General features: G+C 39.4%; 1 protein-coding gene across 1 annotated transcript in view; it reads right to left on the bottom strand.

The window, feature by feature from the left end:
* EAF1 (ELL associated factor 1) overlaps positions 1-14,742 on the bottom strand; it is a 20,317-nt gene continuing 5,575 nt past the window's right edge. The window contains exons 3-6 of the mRNA XM_059482390.1: positions 13,060-13,196; positions 10,370-10,536; positions 3,547-3,777; positions 1-1,646 (exon numbers count right to left, since the gene is read on the bottom strand). Of these exons, the coding sequence (XP_059338373.1) occupies positions 1,600-1,646; positions 3,547-3,777; positions 10,370-10,536; positions 13,060-13,196 (582 nt within the window). The 3' untranslated portion in view covers positions 1-1,599. The remainder of the gene's footprint in view (positions 1,647-3,546; positions 3,778-10,369; positions 10,537-13,059; positions 13,197-14,742) is intronic.

Below are 14,742 nucleotides of genomic sequence, written 5' to 3' on the forward strand. Positions count from 1 at the left end.
TTGTGGCTTTTCATCAAGTATATTTCATAATTGTCCATTAAAATACATACCTACATCACAAAACACTTTAAAAAAACCAAGTATTTTTAATGTATGTACAATAATGCAAAAATATGCCTAAATATGTATCTAATGCAAAAAAATAAACCATTTAATAAAATCTCCCTTCAAATGTCCCCCTGCTCTTCAACATATTAAAAAAAAGGACAGAGCTCAGTAAACAAACAGGAGTTAAAACACAAACTGACAGATGAGAGCAGTGCAAAGCAGAGACCTGAGAATGGGAAGGCATTTGATTCAGCTTCCCATTCCTCAGGATTACACCACAACAAAGGTGCAACTTGTCCTATGTCAGCAGAATTTTGATTTTAAAAAGTCACAAGAGGCTGCCTATGGCACTCATTTTCCATGTGAGCAAAAAAGTTAATAATAATCCAACTAAGCACCCTTTAAACACCCTTTAAACAGGGGTGAATTTCACCCTTGGCAAATATTTCATGTTCTGTGTACTCCTGCCAAGCACAAAGAGGTTCATCCAATGAACAGTATGGACTAAAGTCTACCTTTACAACTGTGGTGGGACAGAGACTTCTGCTGTTTCATGGCTGCTTGTTTTGCCACCTCTTCTTTTTGCACTCTCTAAGAAACTGCAAAGAGGGCTCCAGTCTTAGAATTTCAGTAAGTCAAATATTTTGCATTTGTGGCATTGCAATGTCACTAGTAGTTGGGATTTTAAGTATTTCTGAAGACTAGGTCTGAAAGTCTGAGTTAAATGAGACCCTTCAGTTTCTAAAGCGAATTATTATCTGATTCCTACTTGGATGAGTTTAGGTGATTGATGTGTATCCTTTATCTTGCTAGAGTCACCGCCCTTAGAGCACAGCAGGCAGTATGTGACACACAGCTCTTGTTTGCAGAAGCAATCTGAGGAGGTTTCAGTATTGCTCCATACAGGGAAGGTGGCAGGAATTGAAGCACTATTTAAAAAACCTGCTCATAAGGCACTGATGCAGCAAGGTTTGTGACGAACATGGTTTAATCATTCCTATTGTCCAACTGTTTAAAAGTCAGTCTATTAAATCCACCATAAATAGCAATAAAAAGGCATTAAAAAAAGTCCCAAACCAAAGAAATCAATCTAGTATTGAAACTTAATTTATGGCAGTCCCACTTCAGTGCACACATTGGCTCCTGCATGTTTTTTTAAACTCATTGTAGGCACATGCTCACTCTATATACAAAAGTTCCCCAACAAAGTCATGATGCACTGCACATACCCTACAAGCAAGAGATTTTCATATGACCTCACATAATTACATGTTAAACTTACAGATGGTGGACAGGAACATACATTGGCTCACTCACTGTACATATGTACTCAAACCTTTAGCAGAATAAGAATATACACAATATGTACATGTAATTCACACAGTAAAACAGTCCTCAACATCTGCTATTTTGTAGGGCTATGCATTTCTTCTATTAAAATTCCACACATGGAACCATCTCTGTGCCAGCTCCTCTTCATAAGCAATAGGATCACTTCAAGGTAAATTAGTTCTTCATGTATATGTAACAGAAACAGCAAAAGCTCAGCCTCTAGTCATCACTGTCACTCCCAGACTCACTCAACTGCAAGTCATTTCCTATGGAAAACAAAAACCAACAAAACACAACAAGTGAGTAGGCGTCAATTCACATTTCATGGCAATCAAACCAAAGAACAGTCACATTTACACTGCAAGATTTAAGTAAGAATAACACATGAAATGAATGCAAACATCATCTGTGATTTAATTAAACTGCCCAAGAACATCAAGAGCTGCATGGGGCTAATGGCTGGATTCAGGCCAAACCAAGCATCCTTGTCTCCAGAGCCACCAAAGGTGCTCCCTCGTGGGACAACAGCCCTCTCCATGCTAACAGCTGCAGAAAACATTCCACAGCCTCCACCCACCAAAGCTCCCATATATGGCTCTGGGACAAGGCATTGGGGAATTCCTTGGCTTTCTTTACCCTTTAAAAACAGGGTTTTTTTTGGTGTAAGGCCATTTGGGTAGCCAAGGCAAGGCCTCCACATGTCAATAAACCAAAAGGGTTGTTAAAGCCATCACAACTCAAGGCTGAACGAAGCTGACACGTGCTGTGAAGGTAAAGGCTGCCCTCCAAAGTGCAGAGATTGGATAAATGGCCAGGATATGGATCAAACCTACTGGCTCTGATCCTGTTTTGCAGAGCAGTCATGATTTGGTGAGATGGAGGGGATAAAAAGGGGCAAGAATCATGCTTGTGTTCTGATAATTGAACCTTACTCTCCCAGCATTTTCCCACTACCCTCCCCTCAAAACAGCTGCAGGGCATCTATTCAATAGACATAGAGACAAGACACGGGAGACAAGGACTTGGGTTAGGGGTGATTCTCCTACAGCAAAAGTGTTTCAAATCCAAAGGCAAAAGCACTGCATGAAGAGAGGAGCTACCCTGGTAGTTCACAGAGTCTCCTGCAGTCAGAGGCTTCAGATCATTAAACCCATGCAGTACTGTGGTCCAGGAGAAGCAGGGAGGAGGCTGCTCACAACCAGAAACAGGGAAATGGGCACAGTCCTAATGACTTTGTTGAACTTTCAATTTCACTTAGTCCTTCATTACTGGCAGCAAGACTGACAGGTCTCTAAGCTTTCCAGCAGGGCTTTTTGGTGGGGTCTCTACAATACACGTATCTTCTCAAAGCTGGAAACCCTACACATATCTATATTCAGATTCCACCAGTTCCCTATGAATGGGTGCCAAGAGATGTGTGCAAATATGCCTCAGGAGGAATTAAGAACAATTTATGGCAATTGCAAATTCAATATTCTAACTCTACCGAGTTGGAATGTACCTGATGTAGTGCAAGGAAAGAGCAACACAGAGGCACACCATGTCTCCAGAAAGAGTCTCATGGGACAGAACTATGCTTTAAAAATGTTCCTGACACTTCTTAAAGGGTGAAGTGAGCTTGTACTGATTCAATGCTTGCAACACCATAGCTGCAATATTTTAACAAAATTTTCATTTAAATTTCCCTTCAAAACGTGGTATTTGTGAAAATGCAGCCGAGACCAACACAATAAATCTGCTGACAAAGCAATACTGAAGACCACAGAGACTGCACTTAGGAACCCAGGACAGCCTTGAGCCATTTACAGTTTTTTACAGACCTTTAACAATGCGTCAACCCCACTATTTCCATTTAATCTGTGTATTCACATGAAAATAAATCCCATCCTCCAGTGCACCAGATCCTCCCACACCAGTGGCTACTTGGAGGCCTGAATCAAGACCCGACAGGGACAATAGGGACCACTGCACTGATACCCACAGGCTCTCCAGACCTTCAGACAAGTCCCAGCCCCCTGTTCATACAATCTGCCCATGTATTTGAGCCAGTGCAGCTCCCTGGAACTACTATTTGGCAAAGGCATTTCATGAAGTTAGCCTATCATGCTAAGAAAATGAGTGGCCATAATCAGCTTTCACGGTGGTAAGACACAAGCATTTACTTACGGAGCGTATTCATGAGCTGATTGCTTCCTTGTGGCCTGCTGGTGCCATTAGCAACAGCATTCCTGTTGTTGTACTGCTGGTGTGGTGGCTGGGAAGGGGAAACGTGTGCTGGCTCTTCCCCCTCGCTGCTGGAGCTTTCATCTTCACTCCCAGATGAGCTCTCTGAATCCGATGAGCTGCTTCCACTGCTGCTGCTCATCTGCTCAATAATTTCAACCTCTGCTCTCAGTTCTGAAATAAAAAGGAATTCATCTGGTTGATACCACAAATACAGGGCCCCATGGAATTTTGGAAAGAATGTGCAAATGCGATGGTTTTGTCAAGTATAGTTTATCACACCAAAATATCTCACATGAAAGGAAACGGAAACAAAAAAATCCTGAAAACTTTTTTACTTATTGCTATAGCTAAATTTTAAAAACCAACAGCATAGGTTACTATCATAAAACCTTCACTCCCACAATTATTCTTCATATACTTCACACTCCTGAAAGCACTTTCAGCTTCATTATTTCTGACAGGCCATGGTCTCCATACAAAGTAAGCACATCAGCTGATCACAGAAATCTATATCTGAACTGTTAGATGCTGGTGATATTTAGGCTTTTGGAAAACACAAAAAATGGTGTGTTGGGGGGTGGGTACATGTACATGGGCAAATGATTACAACAGAAACTGCCTTGACTTCAGATAACGTATGAAACTGCTTCAGCACAGCCACACAGCCCATGTAAACAAACTTCAGAAGCAGATGGATGACATCAAATAACTTAGGACAGATGAGAATAGCTGAGAATTTTCACATATTGGGGAGTGGCAAAAATACCATAACCTGCTACAGAGCTTACAAGTAGCCAGGAAATAACGAAACTACTCTGAAACTAGGAAGGAATACAACTCAAGACACTGCCCACTTTAGGATTTCCAGTGCAAAGAAACACTGGAACACCAGGACAGCACCACAACAGCCTCATCAGCAACAGCTAGTGCTGGCTGAATGGCTGGTTACTAAAGAGATATTAAGGTATGTCACCCCAAATGATACAATATTGTTAAATTTGTCATAATTATAAGTGGCTTAAACACTAGTAGAGGACAACTCATTTGTATCCACCCACAAGGCTGAGTATCTAATGACTCAGTTCATCTTGGCAGGTTTCCAGGAAAGAACAACATCCACAGATATAATAAGCATGGGATGTGAAACCCTCAAAATTCAGGCTTTTGTTGTGCTAGCAGCAGTACTATACCCACAGGGTTAGAACTCAGTGCTTGCCCTGGAAACTCACAGACCAAAGGGACAAGAATGAAAGAAGGGAGAGATGAGGTATTATCAACCCTACCTAACAAGTGGAGAACTGATGCCAGAACTGAGTAATTCATGTTAGGTCAGATGTGTGTCACGAGTTCCTTTTTAATAAGACTCATTTTCCTTGGGCTAAAAAATAGCCCAATAAAAATAAAAGAGTAACAGTTAAAGTTTTCTAAACTTTAGAGAACTTAAGAAGTCTAAAATAAAGAGTAACAGCTAAGTTTTCGGCCTCCGCAGTCTTTGCTGGAGAGAATTCCTCTAGCTTAGCATGTATCAGTTTGAGAAATTGTGTTTTCTCTTGCCAGATTTAAAATCACTATTTTTCACTTTCAAGGTTTAGAGCTCAATTTCAAGTGCTTTGGTTACACTCCAGCTGGGTATTTCAGGATAGCAGCGCTGTTTCTCCAATTTATTTCCTACATCTAGATCTCTGCCTATACCATCTGTGCTCTCTGTAATTTACCAGTATGCCAGGTAAACCCTACTCTTTCAGCTTGAAGACTTAGTATAAGAGACCATTGGAAGAGAAAGGAAATATGATTCAACAGAATCATATATTGATTCAACTGGCCAACAGCAGATAGCACTTTGTACTGTAATATCTTTCTACCTTATTGCCTCTCAACACAGTCTTGCAGGCTTTAAAAATACATTTCAGGCCTGGAGTCTGATACACAAACAAATGAGCACTTGTGAATCACTGTTCTCAGCCTACTCATGTTGAGGCTTTCAAATTATAAATGTTCCTTGTATTTAAGGCTAGGAAATTAATAGGGAAAATCTAAAGGAAAGGTAACCAGGAATAAGGGTACTTTCTCTTTAAAATGCCCAGGTTTAAACTTCTTTTTCCCCCCAGCTTAATGATGTAAAATTTCTACATTCTTCTAGTGATGGAGTAGTTAGTTGCAAATTACAGTGATTAGAATACATTGTTAGAATATCCTGGATTGCAGCAAGCACAATCACCTATCACAATCCATAGTGCAAAAAGATCCAACAGACAAGTCTAACACAGGACAAGTGCCTGAGAATTACACATATATCACTACAGAGCTGGAGTCTGTGGCTGGATGGAAGAATGTTGGCACAGTGACTGAGAACACAGAGCCCATATGTAAAATAGAGTGAAGAAGGTGAGGTGATCTTAGGCATTGGTAGTGAGAGGGAAAAGTTAAAACAAAAACACACTGCAGAGAACTAGGAAAAAAAAACCCAAAACTAAGCAAGAAGTGTGGACTCGATAGAGTAGGTGAGGAGATCACTGAAGGAAGTGATGCTGCCTGGCCAATTTTAAACAGAATTGGAGATCAGTGTGAGAATGAAGAATGGGAGGTTTTCGCAGGGGAAGCAGAAAACTAAGAGACCATAAAAGACATTTGGTTATGAGAAAGGAATGAGAGAATGCCTTGGAAGTAGTGCTAAAGCCTGCTATGCTGAACAGAGGCAAGAAAAGGCAAAACAGAACCAGTACCACAAGCTTCAAGGACTGGGATGTTAAGGCTGTTATCAGTGACACTGGTCACAGGTAGAAACTTGGTCAGAGCTCATCTTCTAATCAACTTCTGCCTCACAGGCTGACAGCTTCCCCTCAGATCTCTGTTGTCTCTCATTCCTTGAGCCCAGAATTTTAAACATCTTGTCTGAGCAGATGAAAGAAAAGCAATTGTTTCCACTGATGTTCTGGTGGCTGCTGCAACACGAGAAGTCTGTCAAGAGAAATTCAGCAGGACCACTAAGGAATTCTGTTGAAAACATTCTTGTCTCACACTGTCAGTGACTAAGCCAATGACATCAAAGCCTTATAGGAAAATCACAGCTGCTTTACAATGGTTCAATTTTGTATTTTCCCATTTGACTGCTATGCTTAGTACAGCTATAGGTACTGAAGATGTGGGTTAAACATTTCCTCATGATGCTTCCATTAAAATAGCTGTGTGTCTATGTGCACATATATTCTAAGCTGAACAAGGAAAGATTTGACCTTTCCTAGACATTTCTGCACCATAATATCAAACACCTCATGTCGTTGAGCCTTTGCAGTCTGAAAGATGACAAGAGTCAGGATGTGCAGCAGTTACTTTTAAAAAAGCTCTCCATACAGTACAGTTTTGAGCACTTGCCTTAATTGAGTCTACATCATCTGAAAAGGCTGACACTGCTTTGGGAACCTTAACTGCTCTACATTTCACGTTACAGCTGTAAGATTTCTTTCAAGAAGACAAAATGACCATTTTACACTGGCGGGCAATGCAGGTTTTAGAGTAAAAAAAAATAAATTCAAGGTCAGAAATCATTATCCAAACAGAACAGCCTTTCTCAACAGGGCTGTCTTCTGTATATATTCAGTATCAAACACCCTAAGAGTGTTTTACTGTTCCTACTTCTCTCAATTCCAATAGGTTATGCAGATTTTTTAACTAAAGCCTTCACCTCAGACTGCAAGAATACAAAGAACTGCCAGAGAGAAGTCATTTAACTTTAGGGAGGGTTAAGTTTGAATGCCTATAGCAGAACACTTAACTGGTAATAATAGAATGCAAGGTGGAGAAGTCAACTTGATACTGGCACCCTGAGCATGTGGAGATGGCAGCTAGAAGAGGCAGTATTTTATACTGATGTGCAGAAAACTTGACTGAGGTGTTCTTGAGAGACAAACAGTGCTATGGCATAATCTTCACATTCCACAGCTACAGTCCAGGTAAATAAAATCTGCTCAGATTTTTAAGCACTGAGTCTTCAAACCTGAAATATGATTCTGTGGGTTTTTTTCTCAAATGTTGTAACCGTGTCAATATTATTGCATGCTGTAATTTTTCAATATTATTGACATATATCAATATGTTGCATGCTGTAATTATGTCAATGCTGTTGAAAACATTTCTGCTAGGATCAAATTGGTCTGATAAATGTCAATTATTTTGTGCAAATAAATGACTGTATTGTGGTATATGTGTGCAAATATTCACAGCTTAATGAGACATCATCAGATGTAGCTGAGTGTTCAAAAGAACAAGCTCCTACCCTCTCCTATGCTCCCTTCAGGCACGAGGACAACATAGAAGCTTGAAGAGGAAAGGATTTCACTTGTGCAAAACCCTCAACACAGCCTCCCAAAAGCCTCTGTCCATAAAGGAAGGCAGTGGTTCAATTCCAGATGCTCTGACTCTGTCCTCAGACACTGCTGTTTGGACAGCTGTGTACTGGGACAGAACTGACCTACCTGAGAGTTCATTTCCAGCTCATCTGTAAGGGAGGGGTGAAAATGCACAGCTGAAGGTACCAGGGAAAGCAGAAACCTGCACTGAGGTTACCTTAAAACTACTGTGAAACATCCTGAAGGCTGTGTGTCTCACCACACCCTTATGCAGGGCATACTGGAAGCAAGAGGGTGTCAAAGTGCCTTTCAAGAAGCTCCTTTGGGAATTTTAAGTTCTGTGCTGTGTTCATTAAACAAAACCCACAGAATTTCAGCTTTCTGTTTATCTTTCTTTCCTACAGAGGAAGTACTTCAACCAAAACTAAAACTACTACTTGAATGGAAAGAATACCTGCTCTTCTGACTTACAAGTCCATGTTAATAAAAACACACATTAAGGGAAGATAACAGGATAAGGCAGACTACCTTACAGCTTTTACAGCTTGTCATTGCCTATATTTCCATTGTGGAATGGTGCCATTTTAATTCTACATTTTTTAAGTAGGTTCTTATGATATAAATGGTTTATCAATGCTGACACTCTAGATCATCAGTGCTGGAAAGGGTTATAGATTATAAGCAAAAACACCCCTGCCCAGGCTTTTGGCTCTTCTGGGGCTTTGTACAACTCCCCCTATAAAGTACCAAATTAAAGTCCTATTTTTAGTAGAATTCAGGTGCTCTAACTCTTGATTTTGGAAATAAAACCGCACAGTTTATTTATTTGGAGGTACTTTCATATAAAAGATTATCATGTGGCAAAAATATATTAGGAGAGCTCTGAACAACATGACTTATACTTCAGACCACTAGAAAATTATCTTTTAGAATAGATGTCACCCCAGACAAATGTAATTATTTTACTGTAATACAACCTTTACAAATTGCTGTATGTATACAAAAGAGTGCCCCAAAGGTTAAGTAACTTATTATATCCTACACGAAAAGACATTTAAAATCCACAACTGATTTAAATTTAAAAAATTGATATATCACCTATTATCATTTTTCTTACCTATTATACAGAAAATAAAAATAACAATGCAGCTAACAGAATCTCTCAGAGGTTGATTCTGGCTGCTGACCAGCATCCAAGTATTGAAAACACTACTGCTGCAGAAAAGTGAGACCAGTCAGCACCTATGCAAACACGCAGCTTAGCAGCAAAAGTGTCACCTAGTGATTACCATGAACTGAAAAAAAACCCTGCTGAGTAATTAACTTCATCTGGGCAATTAACATAGGCAAAATCTCCAGACAAAAATAGCTATATGGGACAGAGAAAAAAGAGAAAGAAACCCAGAAAAAAAAAAAGCAGACAGAAAGAACAAGCTTAAAATAAAATAATTGTGTCTGGTGTCAGTGCCAGAGAACCACCAAACAAAAATTTAAAGGCTTCTTTATCATGACTGTATTATCCACAGCAAAAACAGGTATCACATCAGTAGGAAAAGAAGGCATGGGCAAAGAAAGTGCATCCTACCCACAGCAAACACTAAGAAAAAGATCTGCCTAAGCAGAAGAGTGAGTTGAGCTTAAGTTTAAGGTACTTTTTAAATAGAAGTTTAGCAGCCATAAGGCAGGTGTGCCAAAGCTGCAAAGGAGTGGTTGTGAAAGAGGGTAAGCTGCAGGTTTGTTCACTCTCTCATTCCTCCCCTACTAGCAGTGCTTGGCATGGTGCAAGCTTGTCTTGTACTGGGAGCACAGCTGCCTAGCCCCTCCATCCCCCCAAGCTCACTCAGGGCAGGGTAACGTTCTCCAAGTGACTTGACTGTAACGAGACCTTGGACCATTACACTTTGCTATTGCTGCTGTGGCGGCCTAAGACACCCCAGCACTGAGCTACAGGTTTCTGAACTCACATTAATTGTTTTTCTTCTTTCCCAAACAGAGAAATAGTTTGGAAGAGAGAAAAATACCCAGAATGAGGAAGTTTTCTCATGCCAGTAATATAGCAATATAAAGATCTATTCTAGTAGAAGAGAATAAACCTGTAGCTCCAGCACTGAGCTACAGGTTTCTGAACTCACATTAATTGTTTTTCTTCTTTCCCAAAGAGAGAAATAGTTTGGAAGAGAGAAAATTACCCAGAAAGAAGAAATTTTCTCACTCCAGAGAAGATGGCAATATAAAGATCTATTCTAGTAGAAGAGAATAAATAATCAGTATACTAAGAAGAATAAAGAAACAAGCTATAAAGAAGTCAACACAGCTATCAAGTACCATCTTTTAATCCCTGAATGTTTTTAGAAATTGCACAGTCATAGTTTTTATTATAAAGAAGAAAGACAAAGAAACTACAAACCCTTCTTTACCTCTCTTAATATCGTCCAGCTGGGGCTCTGGTGAAGGATTATCCTTCAAAGGAGAAGTTTTAGGTCCAACTGCTGGCTTGGTTGGGGCTCTGAACTGTGAAGGAGGCTGAGATGCTCGGGCAGACTGTTGCTCTATTCGGGCTTGGATCTTACTGCTGCCCTCTGCTCTGAAGAAACAACCAGACACATTTAGTGGTACTGTGCAACTATGTCCAGCTTTTTCAATATCCTTGTGCTAAGGCTTCATCTCTGACTTCCTTTTGTACAGATGTCTAATTTGTTTTACAAAGATGAAGACTGAATTACAGCTTTCTGTATGCAACACTTACTTTCAATAACAAAGAAACATATACAACTACACTGCAACACTTACAAAATGTATTTTCAAATCCAGATGTGGTTCAGTGATGCCAAATTCTCTACTTGAACAACAATGAAGGCTTTAATTTAGCAATTAGCAGTTGTATTTTTAAAAAAAGAATGATCAATCATAGTAATTTAAAGTAACTACAAATTCATTCACAACAAAATCCTGCTTAGAACAGTTGCAGCAAAAGAAACAATTTTCTCAGTTGCAATTAAATAATCTCAAACTGAACTCTCTTAGAGGTCAACTTGGCTAGAGTAATCATTCTTACTGCTAAATACAGCATACAAGTATTTAATTCCTGGGTTGTATCCATTTGCTGTTAGCTCTTCAAAACAGTTTAAGCCATTTCCTTAGTGGAAAATAGTCTTCAGAATAACACTATGCCAATCTGTTCAGTTCAAACCAGGTATTTCTGCCTTTTACTGAACTTCTGATGTGATTGAGACTGCAGAACAGTCAATACCCTTGGCAGAAAAAGAAACCCAAAAAAATCAACCACAAACCCAAAGTAGGTTCCTTTACAGTACACCATAATAAGGTTAAAGGGTGTGGTGTATTTACTGCATAACAGCAAAGCCTTTGGGGTTATGGCTTTGTGCAGCACAGAAGCAGCTTGTGGATATGAGAGCTCAGTTTCTGTTCTAGGAGGGTCCCAGCTCAGCAGCGTTACACTTTGTGTCTGGAAACTGATCCCATAATGTGAGATAAGTTAAAGTAGCCCATGTTGAACGTCCTGGGGATTCACCTAAACCACCTGTGGTACCAGAGCTGGTACATGAGCATTTACAGGGATATCTCTGTGCCTCAGTGAACTCTAGATTCAGTCTCACACAGAACCCCCTCTTCATTCATCAGTGACATGCAGCTGTTGGATACCACATTAACGCAGCTTAAAGTTTATCTACAGCAGAAGTAAGGAGTTGGCAAGGCACTCACTGTATCAAGTAGATGGTAAAAGTCAAAGATTTCTAGCACTAATTATGCTCATGGAACTACAGATGGTTTTATGTGGATTAAGTTCACTTACTCCCCTGTGAATGCTATCAAGGTATTAACACTAAAACCCCTGTTCCCACAGAGTGCCAACAGGTCGTTAAAGATCAGAGTAGTCATGGAAAATAAGAGGCACTTCTAATCTAGAAAATCAATGACTTTGCAAAGCACTGCTCATCAAAACAGGGACCCTCAAAATTTTTACTACCTGAGAAAATTTTAAGTATTTTTGCCCACATGAGACTCAGAACTCAGTGTAACCAAACATCTCACAGAACTCAGGCCCTCCTGCACTTATTTGCTCCCTTCTGACTTAAGCTTCACCCAGACAAAGTCCAGCAGAACTGAAATTGGGAATTCAAATCTCATCTGTGATGTGCTCATATCCACTTGACAAGATGAATACTACATGGATGAGTTTCCACATCACTGACTCAGAGGCGTGCTACAGTCCATTTATTTTGCACTCAAGGTGTTCCTGGCAAACACCCAGCCAACTACCAATGAGCTGCAACCCACATTTCCAGTAGTTTTAGCAGCTAAGGGTTCTATAGTGCAACAAAGTGTTTTTTAATGTAACACTTCTAAACTTATTTAAGAGTCTTTTCTTCACAAGACATTCAAATGACTGCTTTCTCTTTATGTGTCAACCTGTGGTTCAGTGATGCTGAAAGATCCAGACACTTCAGGTACTTGCAGAGCAGTAGGACTGGTAAAAACTTTCCAGCTGCATACTTTGTAGCAATTGTGCAGCAGTATTGGGTCAGAAAGGATTTCTGGCTTCATCAATTCTTCTAGGCAAAACACCATAACCATTATTTCTACAGCTCTGCCCACCTTCACCAGCTGCAGGCTTTGTACTTGTGTTCCACTTAATATATTGCTTATCCAATATGGGAATGAGTGTTCCTTGTTCCCTAAGATTATGTTATTGAAACATCGTGACTCCCACAGGAAGCTGCAGGGAACAAACCTAGAAAGTCCAATAATCTTTTTGGCAGTCTAATATTTTCATGGGTGTTTTTGGCTAACTAGAGATTATTGAAACACATCCCATCCTTCAGCCAGCGTCTAAAGCCTGAAACCATCACAGGTGTTTCACTGCAAACTATAATTATGTCATTTCAGCTGTGGAGAATTTGCAAATTCTTTACTCTTAGATTCACACTCCTATTTGCATTTTTAGGCATGATAATTGGCCATGTAAAGCTAAGGTTTAGTAATTAAACATCACTACAAAATAAGAGAGTTCCGTTTCAAAACCCAGTCTTAATATGAAACTTCAGCAATAATTAATCCCATCAATTAACCCTGTCCCCAGCTTTACCTTGTTTTCTTGACTTGAATGCTGCTACTAAGTTTTTCCAGCACATATTCCCCAGTGTCATGATTGATAATAAGCACACAGTCCTTCTGATATGGCCTTTTATTTCCTTTAAAGACAGTCATTGGTGGAGTTGAACCCTGGTACAAAGAAAGAGCACATATTTGGTTATATTACTCTGTCCAAAAATTTATGAATACTAAGAGGAAAGAATGTATGTTTTGTTCTGAAAACAGAGGCTAAGAACCTAAAGTTTAGTACCTACAGAAAATATTCATTCATGAAGAGAGAAATACAGAGAAAATGTGCAGTAGATCAGACATTTCCTCATAGCAATATTATGCCTTTCATCATTTTAAGTGTCCCTGTTGTGACAAAACATCTTCGCCATGGCTGCCTTTATTTACAGTTCTCATTCCCAAAATGGCAGCATAACTAAATTTGCATAGCTGTCCCTGACAAGTATCAGAAATCTTCTTGATGTTTCTGCCCTGGAAATCATGGGTTTGGATAAGAAATAAAGTTCTAATTATTTGAGCAGCAGAACTATTGCCCAAGGAAATATGTGGTCAATTGAAAAATAATTTAAACTGCACTGTATATTTTACATAAATATATATGGCAGTATTTTCACAGTGCATTATAAGCAATTGTCACTGACAAACTATGTAAGAGCAGCTGCCTTCTCCAAAATCAGATTAGCATGCATATGTCCATGCAATTATACTGAAATGTCTTCTCAAAGGCAAATGGGGTATTTTGATGCCTTCCAGAAAGTCCCTAAGTCCACACAATGCTACATAGAGCCTTAAACTCTAAAGGCTTAGACTGAGAAGCAAAAAAAGACAAGAAACTCATGTGATGGTGCACGCTGGCTAACTGGTAATGCTGAGATCATGCTCAGTTGTACTACATCCTTGTACAGCCTGGCCCATACACTGGTTTTGACATTACAGCCAGCTGAACCCATGGTTTATCTGCACATAACAGCATGGATACACACCTGGCCATGACAAAAAGCTGTTACTCAAGGGGTTATGTTCTCAACTATGCAACATTCTCAGGCTTCTCTGTAATGTGTAGATGCTGTATAAAAGAATGTAGATTTTAAAAATAAATGTTTATTTACATGCACCTTTGCACGTACAGTAGGAAAGCAACCGAAATTGGGAGGCAAATGAAAAAACCCTGCAGTCTCCTATATATTATTCTGAGCAGCAAAAATGAACAATCACATTTTAGCTACTCTGAAAGCAATTCCTATTCTCCATGTTGTTCACAGATAGAATATATTTGAATTTAAAATAGGTTCTGAACAGTAAGTGTGAAAAATCTGAGTTCTTAACAAAGACACAGTGAGATTCAGAAATACAATTCAGAAAGGATGTCTCAAGAAAGTCTAGTCTTCAAAGGCATGTTACATTTTTATCATTCCTACATTTAAGAGAGGAAAGCAACATTTAAGAGAGTAAAAAGAAAGCTTAAAGTCAAATCCTGCATGCTGTTGACATATAAGCCAGGAAAGGTATAGTGCACAAAGGTAATGAAAATTGATCAAAGTTCGTTGGCTATCATTCCGCTACCCAGAAGCCTCCTATAGCAGCAAAGACTGTGATTTTGGCTAAATAATAAGTAGAAGAATTAAGTCCCATTCTTCTACTTAAAACTAAATGTTTAGGGTTTATG

Source organism: Ammospiza nelsoni, chromosome 1 (genome assembly GCF_027579445.1).
Source record: "Ammospiza nelsoni isolate bAmmNel1 chromosome 1, bAmmNel1.pri, whole genome shotgun sequence".
Taxonomy (NCBI): Eukaryota; Metazoa; Chordata; class Aves; order Passeriformes; family Passerellidae; genus Ammospiza; species Ammospiza nelsoni.